The following is a 14,890-nucleotide window of genomic DNA, read 5'->3' as shown; positions in this document are numbered from 1 at the left end:
AGTTTTATTTAGTTCCGGTCTTAATGTGGTTAATGTTCCGTGGTTTAGCATCCTTGAAACTTGCAGAAAAATCCTGCTGGTTTACGGCCAATTGTTATGGAAGTAGTTCGGAAGGACTTCACATTTTGTGTCGTCCGATCAAAGGATTTGTGGAATATAGGGACTGTGTCGGTACAGGATCCAAAAGTGTTTTTAATAACGTTAGTTCTTGACATACGGAGCTAGAGCTATAAAAGCAAAAGGAGGAAGGAAATATGGACATGTAATATGTGTTTTAATTTAATGTTGTTTAAACAAGTTAAACAAGTGTAAGTAGAAAAATACCAATTTGAAAAACAGAACCAAACTAGCTTTCAACCCTATGTCAAATGTTTTGCGAATGGAACTAAAAGTGTGACACATAACGTTACACACACAAATTGTAACTCAAGGTCCACTTACTAGATTTTGGGCCTTTCAACTACATCTCAGACTTAGTGGAGGGGTTTCTCGGGTTGTCATCAAGGGCCTTAAATATATAACTATAGGGGCGCCTGGGTAGCTCACCTTGTAGAGCGGGTTCACCTCCGACCTGCGGCACTTTTCTGCATGTCGTTCCCCCTCTCATGTCTTCAGTAAAGGCCTAAAATGGCCAAAAAAGGGGGAGATTGTAAACCACAAGGTCCAGCTGAAAGTTTAGAAAAAAAGCTAGTAAATGGACCTGGAGTTAGATTATTTGTCAAATGCAAAATCCCATGACTTGTCCCCAAGCTGCTGAAATAACCTTTTAGAATAGAAAATTATTTTTTTCCAGTTATTACTTGTTGCCTCACGTCTGCAGACTTAAGTATTTAACCATTAAGAAACTAAGACAGAAATAGTTTTTAAATTTGATACCATCAAGTGGTATGTTGCCAAAATAAACTATAAAGATACAGTATTAGGGGACCACTAAGGCCTATATAAAAGCACCCAAAGAGCACCATGTCATGGGACCTTTAATATAAATAGGGAGTTTGTTGCTTTGGTGCTTCAGTGATTAAGAGACTACTGTTCTCTTCACACATCTGTAATGCCCATATAAAATTGAGCAGTGCATGTCAGCAGTAGGGTACATTAGCAGAAATCCCAAATAACTGTATAGACTTTTTAATCATGTGTCTAAGTGCAGACTTCCTTTAGAATTTGTGAAGCAGGGGACAGCCAGACACCCATGACAAAACCAGGTTATGTAACACATTTGAATGAGGCAGCCAACAGGCCCTGGCCTGCATCTGGCAAGCATTCTGACACAAAAGGGTCTCACATCAATGAAAAGGAGAAACCAGTCTGCACTCAACAACAAAAAGGTGAAATGGATCAGTTTAATGCTAAACCAAGCAAAATGTCAACAGCTTTTCATTTAGGCTAGTGCCATGACACAACAGACTGATTCCAGAAACAGTAAAACTAACATTTTTCTTCTCCAATAACTCAGGGGACAAAACTGATATTTTTGTCCATACAGAAGCAACACAAACACTGCACACAGCGTCTTAGAGCAGAAAGAGATGCAGAAAAACACGGATATATCAGATTCTCAGCATTCACGTAGTGCAAGAGGTCAGAAGCTGGCAGATTGCAGCATCAAATCCCCCTTTTTCAAACTGTCACAACTGAGACGCAGGCAAGTAACAAAAGAAAAAAAAACAAAAAAAACAAAAAATACTTAAAACCCTTGGAAATTTCTGGAAACCAATTGGAGACATTCCTACAAAAAGGATTTCTGACAGAACTAAGATACAATTCACATCTCGTTATTACAAAAATATTAATCTTATTTAACTCAAAGCAAACATGGGGAACATGACAGGAGTATAAATGTGTGAGCGAGCGGTTTACAATTGATCATGCAAGTTGAATATCTATATATATTAATATATATATTCAATATATTGAATCCAATTCTAGTTAGGTCTGAATCGAACATTTAAAGCGATGAGACTGTTGAGCAAAAATTAAACTTACTGGCTATTTGAGTTGTTTATTTGGTATACAAGTAACGTAACAAACTACAAGAGCAATGCAGAACATGTGCCTGAGAGCAACAGTGTTTGGATGCACACAAGGAGCTTTGAGTTAACACAAACTTTAAAAACAGGAAAAATAACTCATTTACTAAAGTTACGCAACTTTACAAATTTAACTAACACAACCTTTTCATTGTTTCAGAGATGTCTTCACAATATCAAGGATCAATAAAAAATAAAGCACTGGTTATATTTTTTTTCTGTGAGCACACATCCACAATGTGCTGCTGGGTGGAAACTCTTGTGGGAGGACGATTCTTCTGTGGTAGGGTTAATTCTGGGGTGGAGGAGGTGGGGGGGCAGGAGGCATGCCAAAGGGGGGCATGCCTGGTACCCCCATCCCCATCATGGTGACAAAGTTGGAAGGGTCCATGGGTGGCGGGGGCGGCGGAGGGGCATACATCATGCCAGTTGAGCCGGGAGGTGGTGGAGGGGGAGGAGGAGGGGCACCTGGGGGCAATGGGGGCTGGACGCCGGGGGGAGGAGGCACCATGGATGGGGTACCCATGGGTGGCGGGGGCTGGGCTCCTGAGGCTGCAGGCTGCTGGGGCTGCTGCCATGGAGGCAGGGTGCCGGTGCCAGGGCTGGAGGTGGTGGTGGTATCTGAAAGGGGGGAAAGTAACCCTTTACGGTCATCAAAACGTTCACACTGTCATTTCAAGCTATACACACCAAATTATTACTTCACTAATAATCACTATTGTGATATGTGGCTCTATGGGTTAGCAGCTAACCGACATATTGATGTCTGCAAACATGGCACGTTCAAGTTTCCACAGAAACAATGATAACATTGTATGTCAATGTGATTTATTGCAAAATGCTTGTCTCAATATCAAAACGTTTGCCTACATAACTGCATTTCTGGACAAATGCCAAAGACTATGTGAACTCTCTATTTGAGCAGAGGATTGTGGGAGTTTTCATGTATGCAACAACACAAGTGAGGATTTGTAGTTACCATAACCAGATATAGGAAAGCCATCTGACCTGGCCTGACTTGAATGTAACTTTTGTGATGACCAAGCTGCAGTTTATTAGGAAAGAACAACAAATAACAGCCTATTATTCTCCTGACTGAAAAGCTGTTTAGTATATGGGTCAATCAAAATGTCAGGGCCTTAAACTAATAATTACAGGCAGCACTTCATACATAACAAACAGGTCTGTACTACATAGGTAAAAGCACAAACCCTATTTCAGGTATTTCATAGGGTTGTCACAATGTTAGAAACAATTATTATTGCCTATATATTGGACTTGTAAGTCAAAATGACCCGAGTGGTGTCTTAATTGTTTTTTTTCTATCTGACACAGAACCAAAGATTCGCGACGAGACAAGTTGAAACTTGCTGGTCTGCGAGGTTAGTACTCTAAGTAGAGACTGAATAGTTTCAAATGCAGTTTTTGTTCGGTCTTACTCTGTTGCCAGGGTAGCGGTGTACTGGTTGCCATGCTGCTGGTTGGAGGGGGAGGTGGAGCTTGCTGTTGCCATGGTGGCAGGGGTCCAGAAGGGGGAGGAGGCGGCTGGTTGCTGGGGGGAGGAGGTGGAGGTGGCATCATGCCCATCGGAGGGGGCAGCAGACCTACAGGGAAACCAAACATCAAACATTTTCTTCCACAGTCAAGTTTTGGTGCCACAGTTTATTCTCCTTGGTACACAGCACAATGACAGGTTTATTTTGTTGCAGATTTGAATTTGGTTATCATTTATTACGCTAAACCGATGAGCTTGTAAATGCAACATGGATTTAAAAAAAAAAAAGAGCTTGTGCAACAGAGTTTGTTACAAGGTTGCTCTTCTCTGTGGCATTTCAAGGGACTTGAAGAGATGATTGGGTCTCAGTAACATGACCTACTGAAGTAAAACTAATTTCCTTTCACTTGAAATCTCTTCCAAGTATCCGTCGGCTCTCTAAAGCCCCATTAGGACTGGATTTATTTCTCTAGAGGAGATGGGGTCATTTTAACATTACCTGTGCTGCTCAGTGATTTGAATCACATTTGGAGCACATGGTTTGGGTACTTTTACACCCCCACCTCAGGAATAATTACAGCCACAATTACCTGCTGTTCTGTTTACTGGCTCCAGTAATTCAAATCTTTTCAGGAAAAACGTCCTTGTGTTTCCATTTCTTCTTTCTTAAATCAACTCAATGTGAAAATTGACTTGTGTGAAAATGGAGTAAGTCAAAAGCGCATTTGCTAATGTGATAGATGGAAACATGCCAACATCAACATATCGGCAGATTTGGAAACTAACATGACAGAAAAAATGAAAAGCTGTCAGGAGAGTAAGACTAAGCTAATCCATTGGTCTGTTGTGATGTAATGTCAGCTACAGGTTGGCACCATCAAAAGTCTGCCAAATTTCCTGACTGCAATGTACAGAAAACTAAGACTGGATGACTTTGATACTCAAGGGAACTTAAACCTTTTGAATCTCACAAAAGTATTTAAGCATTTTTAGAAGTGATTTTCTGGACAATTGTTTGCTATGGACATCAGAGACAATGATATCCTCTAGAAGTGTGAAGTCACACTGAATATATACCTGTATCTTTCATGTCTGAGAGTTTAGATTGGACTGATTTATGACTCAGAAAATACCTCTTATTTCAATATTCATTAATATTATAGCAATGTCTCTCTCTCTCTGTGTCTTTCCGTGACCCCTGGAGAAGCTTTTGGTTCTGACTGTGCAATGTCCATGTCTATTACAGACCAGATCTTATAACATCCCTGATTTCACCAATTACTGAGGTGTACAGGGACTAGTAAAAACTCCCTAAACCCATGAATGTCAGCTCTTACCCATAGGGTGTCCATGAGGTCCTGGACCCTGGCCAATAGGAGGAGGAGGGGGCTGCATCCAGGGGGGAGGCAGGCCGTTGGGGTTTGGGGGCATAGGGGGGCCTCCCATGTTGGGCATGGGGGGAGGGTAGTTGTGGGGTCCTCCATGACCACCATGCCCTCCGTGCATGCCATGGTAGTTCCTGTTCTCAGCCGGACCAGAGCTCATCCAAGGAGGCCGGTTCTGCTGCACACAAACAGTCGCCAGTTTAAGACACTTTTCTACACCAACTGGGGTGGAATCGTGTGTTGCCAACTAACCTGTGGTGGCTGGTTATTGTTGGGTCCTGAGGACCGATGCCCTCCGCCTTGGGTGTTGGAGTGTCCTCCGCCAGATGAGGGGACAGGAGCCTCCCCTAGCTCAGCCATCAGGGACAGATACTCCTTGTCCATACGAGCCTTGTCCTGGGCTGACTGAGGAGGCTCGCCACCTGTAGCTCTGTGGGCGGCGAATGAGCTACACAAAGCAAAACAGCAACACTGTTACAAAAAGACTCGGCACTACATAAAACAATACATTTTGTGAATTGATCAACCGATTGTCACCTGGTGTACTTGCAGTCGGAGGAGATGTGGCCTGCTCCACCACACTTTGTACACAGGGTGGTGTTGGTGATGCTGCGTGGCTCAGAGTTCTGCCAGGGACGAAGGATCCTACGGAGACAAAACGGGAACAATCGTAGCTTAGGCTGAACATAATACTTTCCCCTAAATTTTCACCAATGGTGCCCCAACATTGTGCATTAGGCTCCACCACTGTCAGACTTGTTACACTGACCTGTTGTCATCTTCCCTCAGGGTGCCATTGAGTCTGGCCAGCTCCCTCAGCTGCATTTTTCGTAGGTCATTCTGATCCTCGGGCGTCTCAATACCTTGCTTCAAAATGTTGCGAATCTGTGGACACACATTTTTCAGAATTTATATACTGTGCATGCAAATGTATCAAATGACGTGTGATCAGGAACTTTAACATCAGGAAACATGGACCATCAACTTTGATTAAGTATCACTGAGGTTAACATTTTTCCATTAAACATCTACAGGACAAGCTATATGTGTAGTACACAAGTATTTGGGATGGGAAAGAGAATTTGCTTTGTTTTTATCCATTTTTAAAATCATATTTAAAAAAGTCCATTATTAGCTTCCATAGCAAACTATCACAGCACAAAAATACTGAGTTGGAGTAGTGAGACTTGTAAGTACTCTGTACAATAGGATGTGTGATTTGGGTGTAGCTCTTAATTATAAAATAGATCTGGTAACTTGAGCTTAAACTAAAATGTGGAGGTTTTGAGCCTTTTTTAATTAATGTAATGCTTAGATATGCTCTAGAGTCTTCAGTGTGTTTTCAGTTCATGAAACATTTGGTTGCCTAAATGTTTGGTTGTACTAAGACATGGCTTCTCAAAGGCCATACCGCCCCCACGGTTGACACACATGTGAACCGTGGATCATTGCAAAGTTTAACCATCGTAGTGTGAAATACAGTTTTACTGCCGCTGTTACGTGAACGGAGCGCAGCAGTGATTCGGTGGTAATGAAACGAGACCACGTCGCCTCTGCAGCTGGTTCAAGTCCTAGTGGGTGAGGGCAATGCTGATACAGCGGTTACAAGTGTGGTTACACTTTACATGCTCGCTGAAATATAATGTAATGGGATTGTATAATGGCGAACGGAAAGCAGCTGCAGTGTTTCCTCTGAGACACACACGTACATTCTCCAGTAACAAAGACACAAAAGACAACATATTAAAACTAAAATAGAGAGCTACTGGCCTCCAACTCTGCAAAAAAAAAGCAAGCGTGAAAATACCGTAACGTTATTGAGCCCTGAAAGGCACACTGAATACATATAGCAATAATAATTTAATAATAATAATAATAATGTACGTGCAATACGAGTAGGATGCATCAGAACAGCTGAGGTGATCTGACCTGCTCCACAGCTTTCTTGACATTCTCCATTGTGTTGGCAGTGACCAGGGCATGCAGAGGCTCATCTTCCCCTGGCAGCATCTGTCCATCCTTTCGGCCTACCTTCCCCTCCTTCACAGAACCTTTACCCCGGATCATGATCTTGGCACAGCACTCCTTCTCAATGTTCTTCAGCGTGTTACCACTGGTGAAACAGAAAAGGGGGAGAAAGAGAGACGCCAAGCTCACTTTCAACTGTACTGGCTGTTAACTTACCTGCTTCTGAAAGTATAAAATAATGCAACAAGACAGTAATATTAAGTCCAACTTACCGTGGTCCGATTAGCAGACCAACAAAGTTGATTTCAGGGTACTCATCTTGGGGAATCATAACTTTGTCGTTGACTCTGGTGGCTGGAGGTCTGCAGGAAAGAAAACACAAGATAAACATTTACAAGGAGCAAAGAACAGCTTTCTCCTTCTGTTCTGCCACAACAGCTGAGAAACATCCTGGTCCATCTTTTGGTTTGTAATCGCAGGCCTGAACAGCCTTTAGTCCCTGAGTACTAACAAGGAGCTGGACATCGTTGTCTAATGTTCTCTGCCGTTCTTCTCTAAGAACTGGTTGTCTTGCTCCATACAGATGCACTAGTAAAATGGTGATTATTGATGTGAGTGAGGGTTTGCTGTAGCGGGCAGAGAACAATGGCAACAGAAAGCAGAAATCATAACAATGCTTACACGTCACATTTTTTTTAGTTTAGACTTCTTGTTAAAAATCCCATCCCTGACAAATGTGCAGAATTTGAGATTAATACTATTCTCGGTTTACAGTTACCAAGTAACAAACATTAGCCTCTGGTCACAAAAAAAATGGGCCTTTTATTATCATATATAATAGATAATATTCCTTGTGATGCAAACTATCTCAGCATAAAAATACTCTGGTGTTTTAGAGAAAGTTTTTCAAGTGTCCCACTGAATCCAGAAAAACTCAATCCAGTCAGCAGGGTTACTTACATAAAAGTTAACTTTTTACTGTTGGAGTAGTGATACTTGTAGCTACTCTGTGCAATAGGATGCGTGATTTGGTTGTAGCTCTTAATTATAAAATAGATCTGGTACCTTGAGCATGCTCTAAAATGTGGAGGTTTTGAGCCTTTTTTAATTAATGTAATGCTTAGATATGCTCTAGAGAGAGAATGGTTCTTAACAGTCTATAGACCTAAATAAAATAAAATTATTTAAAGTCATACTTGTAGTCGGCAGGAGGCTTGAAGTCAGGGTTGAGTCCAACCATCTCGGTGATGAGGGAGTGACGCTCCTCCTCAATCTTCTTTCGCGTCCGATACTCTCTGGTGTTTAACCTCTTGCCCTCGCTGTTGTAGATGGGCTCTGGAGATGGAGACCTGAAAATGGCAGAAAAAAAAAAAAGACAAGAAAAACATCATCAATACCTTTCTGAAAGTGTAGCTCTGCAGTCAATCACACATGCTCCCTACAGCTAACTAAGACTTTAAGAATTTCAGATCTTCATTAGGAATTTTGAATCCGTGGTTACAGATATGTCTTAGAAACAATGTTAAATCTAAAAAATAGTTTTGGAAATTTGGATCTACTGAGAGAATTCTCAGATAGACTATATGACTCATGGCCAGTGCAAGAGCAAACTCAAAATGAAAAGAAAATAATGTAGGAACTCTGCACTGACATTTTAAAGGCTAGAGTCCATTCTTTTAAACAATTAAGGGTAAAAGGGGGCAACCAAAGCTGTATAGTGGTAATTAACCCAATACACTGGAGGGGCATCAACCACAAAGCAAAAATTTAAAAAAAATACATGACATGGCCATAACTAAACCTGCATACAGGATTGTTGGCCTACAAGAAAGGAAAGTTGGGAGGTAAGAAAAAGAAACCAAAGCAAAATTCGCAATCCTAAGCAGAAACGCTGGCTTTGAGAGTTGCTTGGTGTTGGCATGGCGGAAGAGGTCCGTACCTCCCCTTGGATGCTGAAAACCTGTGTTGCTGCGTTAAGGAGGCTCTGTGCTTGAAAAAGGGTTAGGTTGATGTGGGGTAATTTGGGTTAGAGAAAAGGAATTAAGATTAGATATCCACCTTTTCCTATGCTCTCCCATCAGAGAGCCACATTTGTGTCCATGTGATGTGAAGAGTGAGAAAAAAAAAAAATAATTGGGTTTTTCCTTTTATGCTTCAAACTTCCAACGGTGACAACCTGAAACACCCCCAGTTGGTTCTGTCACATTAGATTGGGGAGTGATTTATACGAGTGCTGCAGCTCTGCAATCAACTTTTTGGTTGCTGTGGAAATGTCCGATTATGAAGAGAAACTATATACAGTGTACAGGCGACAGGGACTCTAGCTAACAAACGGTCAGCTTCACACACTCTGGGAGCAAGCCACGTCCTGCGGGAACAGATCCTTACTAAGTTACAAGCTGGCCACTGCTTTTCCAGAACACATACAATTCTGGCAGTTTTCTTCCAGACCTCAAGAGTCCAGAGGGAAAACTGGAACATGCCCCCCTTCCCTCTGGGTGGAAATGTTTAAAGCCACATTATGGGATAACCAGAGATGACCAGCGACAAATCATTTAAGTCTGGACCAGAACCTATTGATCACTGGTATGCTATCACGTAGGCTACAGGCCATGAGCTCAATCACCACTGGCAAATTTTTTTTATATATTATCCAGTAAAAAAAAAAAAAAGTCAGGCAGGGCAATATTAATTGATGGGACTTGTGAGAAATCAACTAACTTTTCCAAAAGTGCCAATTCATCTGGACAATTTTAACTTTACAGCTAACAAGATAGGAAATAATCAATGCTAAAAAAAATTTATGTAAAGTAAGATGTTTTGACCCAAACCTGTTTCAGAGGAAAATCTTTATACATTATGAATCTCATATATGTATATATATATATATATATATATATATTCACACAGGACTCTACATCACACACATAAAACAAGCAGTGGGTGAAACCATGATGCAGAAATACTAGAAGGCTAAACGAGTTCACTTAACTGTTAAGTAAAATGAGAAGTAACCCAATAAAAGAGGTGCAAATATTCTAGAACAGCTTTGTTCTGGCAGTGGTTTGCTTAGCTCCGCTGAAATACATCTCATCTCAACTTACACTGACCTATATACAGTGACATTCATACCCCCCTGCTTCCTTCCACTTTGGACACTATTTCTTACAAAACGAGTTTCGATTAAATTAGTCGTTTTTTTAATCCAAGATTGAAACACTGCTTTGCATTACATCATAATGAAACTGAGATCCTATAATAGATGGAGATGAATAATGTGTTTTGATTAAAAACACTTATATCACGAACGGTTGTTTGGTTCAGAGCAAACTTCCTCCTCTGTGGATAACCATGAGATTGGAATAAAGTCTTGGGGGAGATCCACAAAGTGGACGCTGAGTTAAGGTTGTTAAGTCAAACTACTGTTTTCACAGTCAAGAAGGAATTGGAACATTCAATTGTATTTGTTATTTTACTGACAACTATTTTGATTTGTTCAAAATTTCAGTTCACATAAGTTTGCACTTTGGCCACTTGCTTTAATGAAATATTTCTTTAAATTCAATATCATAAAATGAACAGTATTTCAATCTCAAATTTAAAAAAAAACAACTAATTGAATGTTTCATTTTGATGTAATTACAAAAACTGTCTCATTGTCTTGGGGGGAGAAAAAAATAGGCATATATCCAATTTTTCAAAGTACTACAGCTTTTTTAATCGACCGAGTGGAATTTTTGCACTCCACTGTACCGTTTTAAATGAAAGGTGTGTCCAAATTTTTTGAGTCATAACTATGTAAGTAGCCATACATTGTTTTATAGACCTATGTATAAATGTACCATTAACAATTCAAAACAAGCTACACAAATATAAAAAAGTGCTAAAGCTACCAGTAAATACACAAGAATGTATGCTTACTGGTGGTGGAATTGTGAGCAGTCTGAGAGCATTATAAATATATGAATGTAGCTCAAGTTCCCTCTAGCACTAGATTTTGACACTATGAAAAACTCAAACATTTTGCCCTTTACTTAGGAGATAGCTAACTAAAAGCTACATCTGCCAGCTAACACTACTGTGAAATCTGAGATTAAGGCTAGCAACCACATATAAACTGAAAATCAACATTTGTCTTCCAAAAAGTCAAGAAGGTAGAGAAAATGTTACTGTTCATGGGTTTAATCTTTTTCCGACCTGTCCTCAGGGTTAACAGGGATTCCCAGGTCTCCTGTACGCAGTTTACGAGTCTGGTCTTCAATCTGCAGTTGGACTGGAAGAATTCAGGTTAGGAAAGAAAAACAAGGATGGAGAGAAATGTGGTTACCACAACAACATCAGAGAGACAACGCTCTGCACATTAGAGCACCGTCTCATACATTACTGAGGTAAAGCCAAATGGTGAGTCTGTTAAATAAAAAGTAAAAGGGAGATCAAATTAACATGTGGTAAGACTCTAAAGAATGAAACTTACTAATATCTTAGGACATCAGAGGAAAACATTACCCAATAAGAATATGTTCTAGGAGGTCATTACGTTAGCATAAACCGGACTAACCTTTACTCAGACAATGAATAAACATGGCAACATATCAGTAAATGTCTAGACCTTGACTCCTAAAAATGCCTGCCAAACCATTAATATTTCAAACCTAAGATGCGTTTTTCTTCCCCCAAAGAAGACAGGGCTTCACATACTGCAGCATATTGTGTTTAACGGCTTTGGCATTTTAAGGACACATTGGGTCTAAAAACCACCGATTGGACGATTTGTTTTGCACGTTTCAATAACAAAAAAAAGTGATCGTAGTCACTCTTTGCACTCCACAGATCTAACACTGAGGGGCAGCTGTGACAGAGACAATTTAGAAGGCAATGAAAAAATAAATCAGTCATCCCATGCACATTATGAAAGCTGTAATGAAATACCCCCCAAACACAGAGATTCACTGGTCACTGAAACAATTACTCTGGATTAAAAGAGATAAATACAGGCCCCGTAAATTGTGTATTACAGCAATTTCATCTTAAAACACTTCGCTTGTATTGTTTAAGGGGATTTTCTTAATGAGCAAAGGAAACAATAAGTGTGACCAACAGAAGGTGGGCACAAATGGACGTTTACATACCAAGGAAGAACAACCATTACCAATGAGTGAACAGAATCAATAACAATGTCAGTTATTGACAAAAAGGAGTTTGCTGCTTCAGAACACCCCGTTGAGGGCCTGTGAAGGCAGTTTGTTGGTGCTACACTGCTGCTGGAAGGCATTTGTGGTTGAAAATGATTTGTTTCATAAGTTTGTTTTTACAGGTCAAACTAAGTGCACAATAAAAATGATCAAGTGTTTCCCAATTTGCAACGACCACTAAATCAACTGGTAGAGTAATTTAAATATGTTGGATGGATTTGCCATTAAAGCAGCATTGCTCACACTTATCCCAATATAAACAGAAGCACATTTTGGCATGTTAGGACATTATGAGTAACGCCTTCATGCACAGGAACAATACTGATGATGTGTAGGGGATCAAGCAAGACAAGTGAGTAGTGACCTGCAGCTCAGGACAGATATCAGCAAGCAGTGGAGTTTAACCATCTATCTCAACCTCTTCTTGCTAATTGGTGCCCAAAGGTATGCAAACCATAAGACCACAGAAACACTTGCCACAGCAGAACATCTTTACTTCCATTAAAGAGAAATAACCTTAATTAACACTTTACATCAAGTTATAATCTTTGCTCATTAACAATTATTGCTTTGTCTCAACAGTTGGAGCAAAATTAGACAATTCCCATTTTGTGTAACAAAGTAATGTCACTGTCAAATACACTGAAAATACGATTGAAAGTTTATAGTAAACGCATCATGTGTGGGTGCCTTTTGAGAGCTCTAACTGTTGGGAACTCCGCAAACAGGACATAAATGTAACATTAATAATGGTATGCAGCATTTAAGAAAATAGAACCTCAAACAGATGTAATTGATGAGACATATTGAAACAAAATTGCATTTAGAATTACAATAATATGGCAACCTTAATTATTAAGAGATGTGGTTCATTTATTTTAATTAAACATTTACCTATATAGGCTCTCTCTTGATCCCGGGTCAGTCCAGGGGGAATAACAGTGGGCATGCCCGGTATGACTGTCTTCTGATCAGGAGTCTCACTGCTCCAACGACTCCTCTTTCGTGATTTCTTCTGACTGAAATCTACAGAGAGAAACGGGGGAGGGGAGAGATTATTCATGTTGGCTGTAGATTTAATGCGTGTCGTTACGGGATGTACATACATTCAAGCGCCACTCAACATGACCTTGCTTATCAAAAGAGGCAACGACAGGAAGAGGAAACGACTCACAGGTAATTTAGCCACAAGAAGCCGGATTGAATATAGGAATACCAGATAAGGCAAATGTGCCCTTTTGGCCAACAAAGCCCATGACATGATTTAACGTTTAAGTACATTGACGTTAGCGTCGTTTCATGTTAAATGAGTTCGGCAAGCCATTGCACCAGTAACAAGCAACGTTAAGATTAACCTTACACTGGTCGATGTCCAGCATTAGCTAAAGTTACATTACTTTATTAACATTAGCCTAACGTTAGCGTTTACGACGTTCATAATCGGTTAAACATTAAATTAGCAGTTTTAGGAGCAAATTCTAACACTGAAAGAGGATAACCCATGTTGATGCAAATTAGTGAGCTAACGTTACTCGCCAACATGTGTTTACTAACTTAGCTACGTTAGCGGGGCTGTACCCATTTTGCACAAGGCCGGGGCTTGATGTGGGGCCTTTGACCCATGTTAGCCTAGCCACATTACCTGGCCAGCGTCAAATCATGCCGCATTAAGGGCCTCTAACGTTAGCGGACATTCGGTTAACATACCTGGTTTGGCCAGTCCGACCACCGCAGTTGGTTGTTGTGGGACCTGGGGCGAAAAACTTGTCCCAGGAATGAACTGATGTGGCTGCGGAAAAGATGCGCTTGGCATCGCGGGCTGGAAAGCTTGTAGAGAAGGAAAGGATGCGGGCGGCACTGGTGTTGGCATCAACCCGTTCCCTGCACCAGGCCCAGCGTCAAATCCTCGTTTAGCGCCAATACTAGGGTGCAACTTCCCTAAGGGAGTTGCGTTTGCACCCGTGGCCATTTTCGGTGTACTCAAATGGCTTAGTGTCCGTCAAATGTCAGTCGACTCTGGTATAAATTTGTTTAAATTGAGAAAATATCTAACAATCTTGCCCACAATCCACCCTCACATTACTTTAATCAAAATGGCGCTCAACGGAAAACCATCCCCCATGGACGTGGGATGATCCGCTGTAGTATAAAGCATTCCTATTGGCCCGATCAAGCCCCTCCCCATAGGCCGTATTCTATTGGGCAACATTTTTTCAATTAACCTGATTCTGAAAACTGATTGGCTCTTATGACTATCAATCCCCTTATATTTCTACCCATTTCTAACTAGCCCAATAAGCTCACCCATTACTGAAATGTAATGGCACTGAATATGAACTTTAAATTGATATAAGTATGCACTCGTATGAAAAACATTCTTTAATATATTCTGCCTTTACAGATTACATTTCAAAATTACTTGTATATACCACAAGTACAAATAGAATCCCAACATGAGAATACTTGTTTTTATAATGGTGTGGAGCATTCAGTACAGCTTATCATCAATGATCAAAATTAAACAATTGGAACTTGGTGTCCTGTGACAAACTATCAACAGTATCACTGACAGAGTATCTTAGCTACAGACTTCTAAAGGTGTCATTCCCACCTAAAATTTTGAATATGAATATAATCAATATTAATGCTGTAGTGGATATTCAGATCATTGTGACTAGTGATATCCAAATGATTAAGACATGCACATGCCAATGTTGCGCACTAACCCGCTGTACTGCATGATGTTCTACGTTTCAGAGTGGATATGGTCCAGGACTAACCTCAGCAACACAAGATGCAGTTATGTGGGATTATGTGTTC

The 14,890-nt window shown here is 40.5% G+C and overlaps 1 protein-coding gene across 4 annotated transcripts; it reads right to left on the bottom strand.

The window, feature by feature from the left end:
• Positions 1–1,323: 1,323 nt before the first annotated feature.
• On the bottom strand, positions 1,324–14,195 carry sf1 (splicing factor 1). Of its 4 annotated transcripts, none has more exons than XM_028564019.1 (13): positions 13,778–14,195; positions 12,965–13,096; positions 11,076–11,151; positions 8,075–8,227; positions 7,151–7,240; positions 6,840–7,023; positions 5,680–5,795; positions 5,448–5,555; positions 5,163–5,358; positions 4,863–5,088; positions 3,470–3,634; positions 3,010–3,075; positions 1,324–2,651 (listed from the first exon to the last, which is right to left on the bottom strand). In XM_028564019.1, the coding sequence occupies exons 1-13, from the start codon at positions 14,037–14,039 to the stop codon at positions 2,320–2,322; spliced, it is 2,106 nt and encodes a 701-aa protein (XP_028419820.1). In that variant the 5' UTR covers positions 14,040–14,195; the 3' UTR covers positions 1,324–2,319. The 4 variants fall into 4 exon arrangements, with proteins under 4 accessions (XP_028419820.1, XP_028419821.1, XP_028419822.1 ...); XM_028564020.1 differs by having other exon boundaries at positions 4,863–5,085; XM_028564021.1 differs by lacking the exon at positions 3,010–3,075.
• Positions 14,196–14,890: the final 695 nt, after the last annotated feature.

Source organism: Perca flavescens, chromosome 19, assembly GCF_004354835.1.
Source record: "Perca flavescens isolate YP-PL-M2 chromosome 19, PFLA_1.0, whole genome shotgun sequence".
Lineage (NCBI taxonomy): Eukaryota > Metazoa > Chordata > Actinopteri > Perciformes > Percidae > Perca > Perca flavescens.
This window is presented reverse-complemented; position numbering and strand designations above follow the sequence as displayed.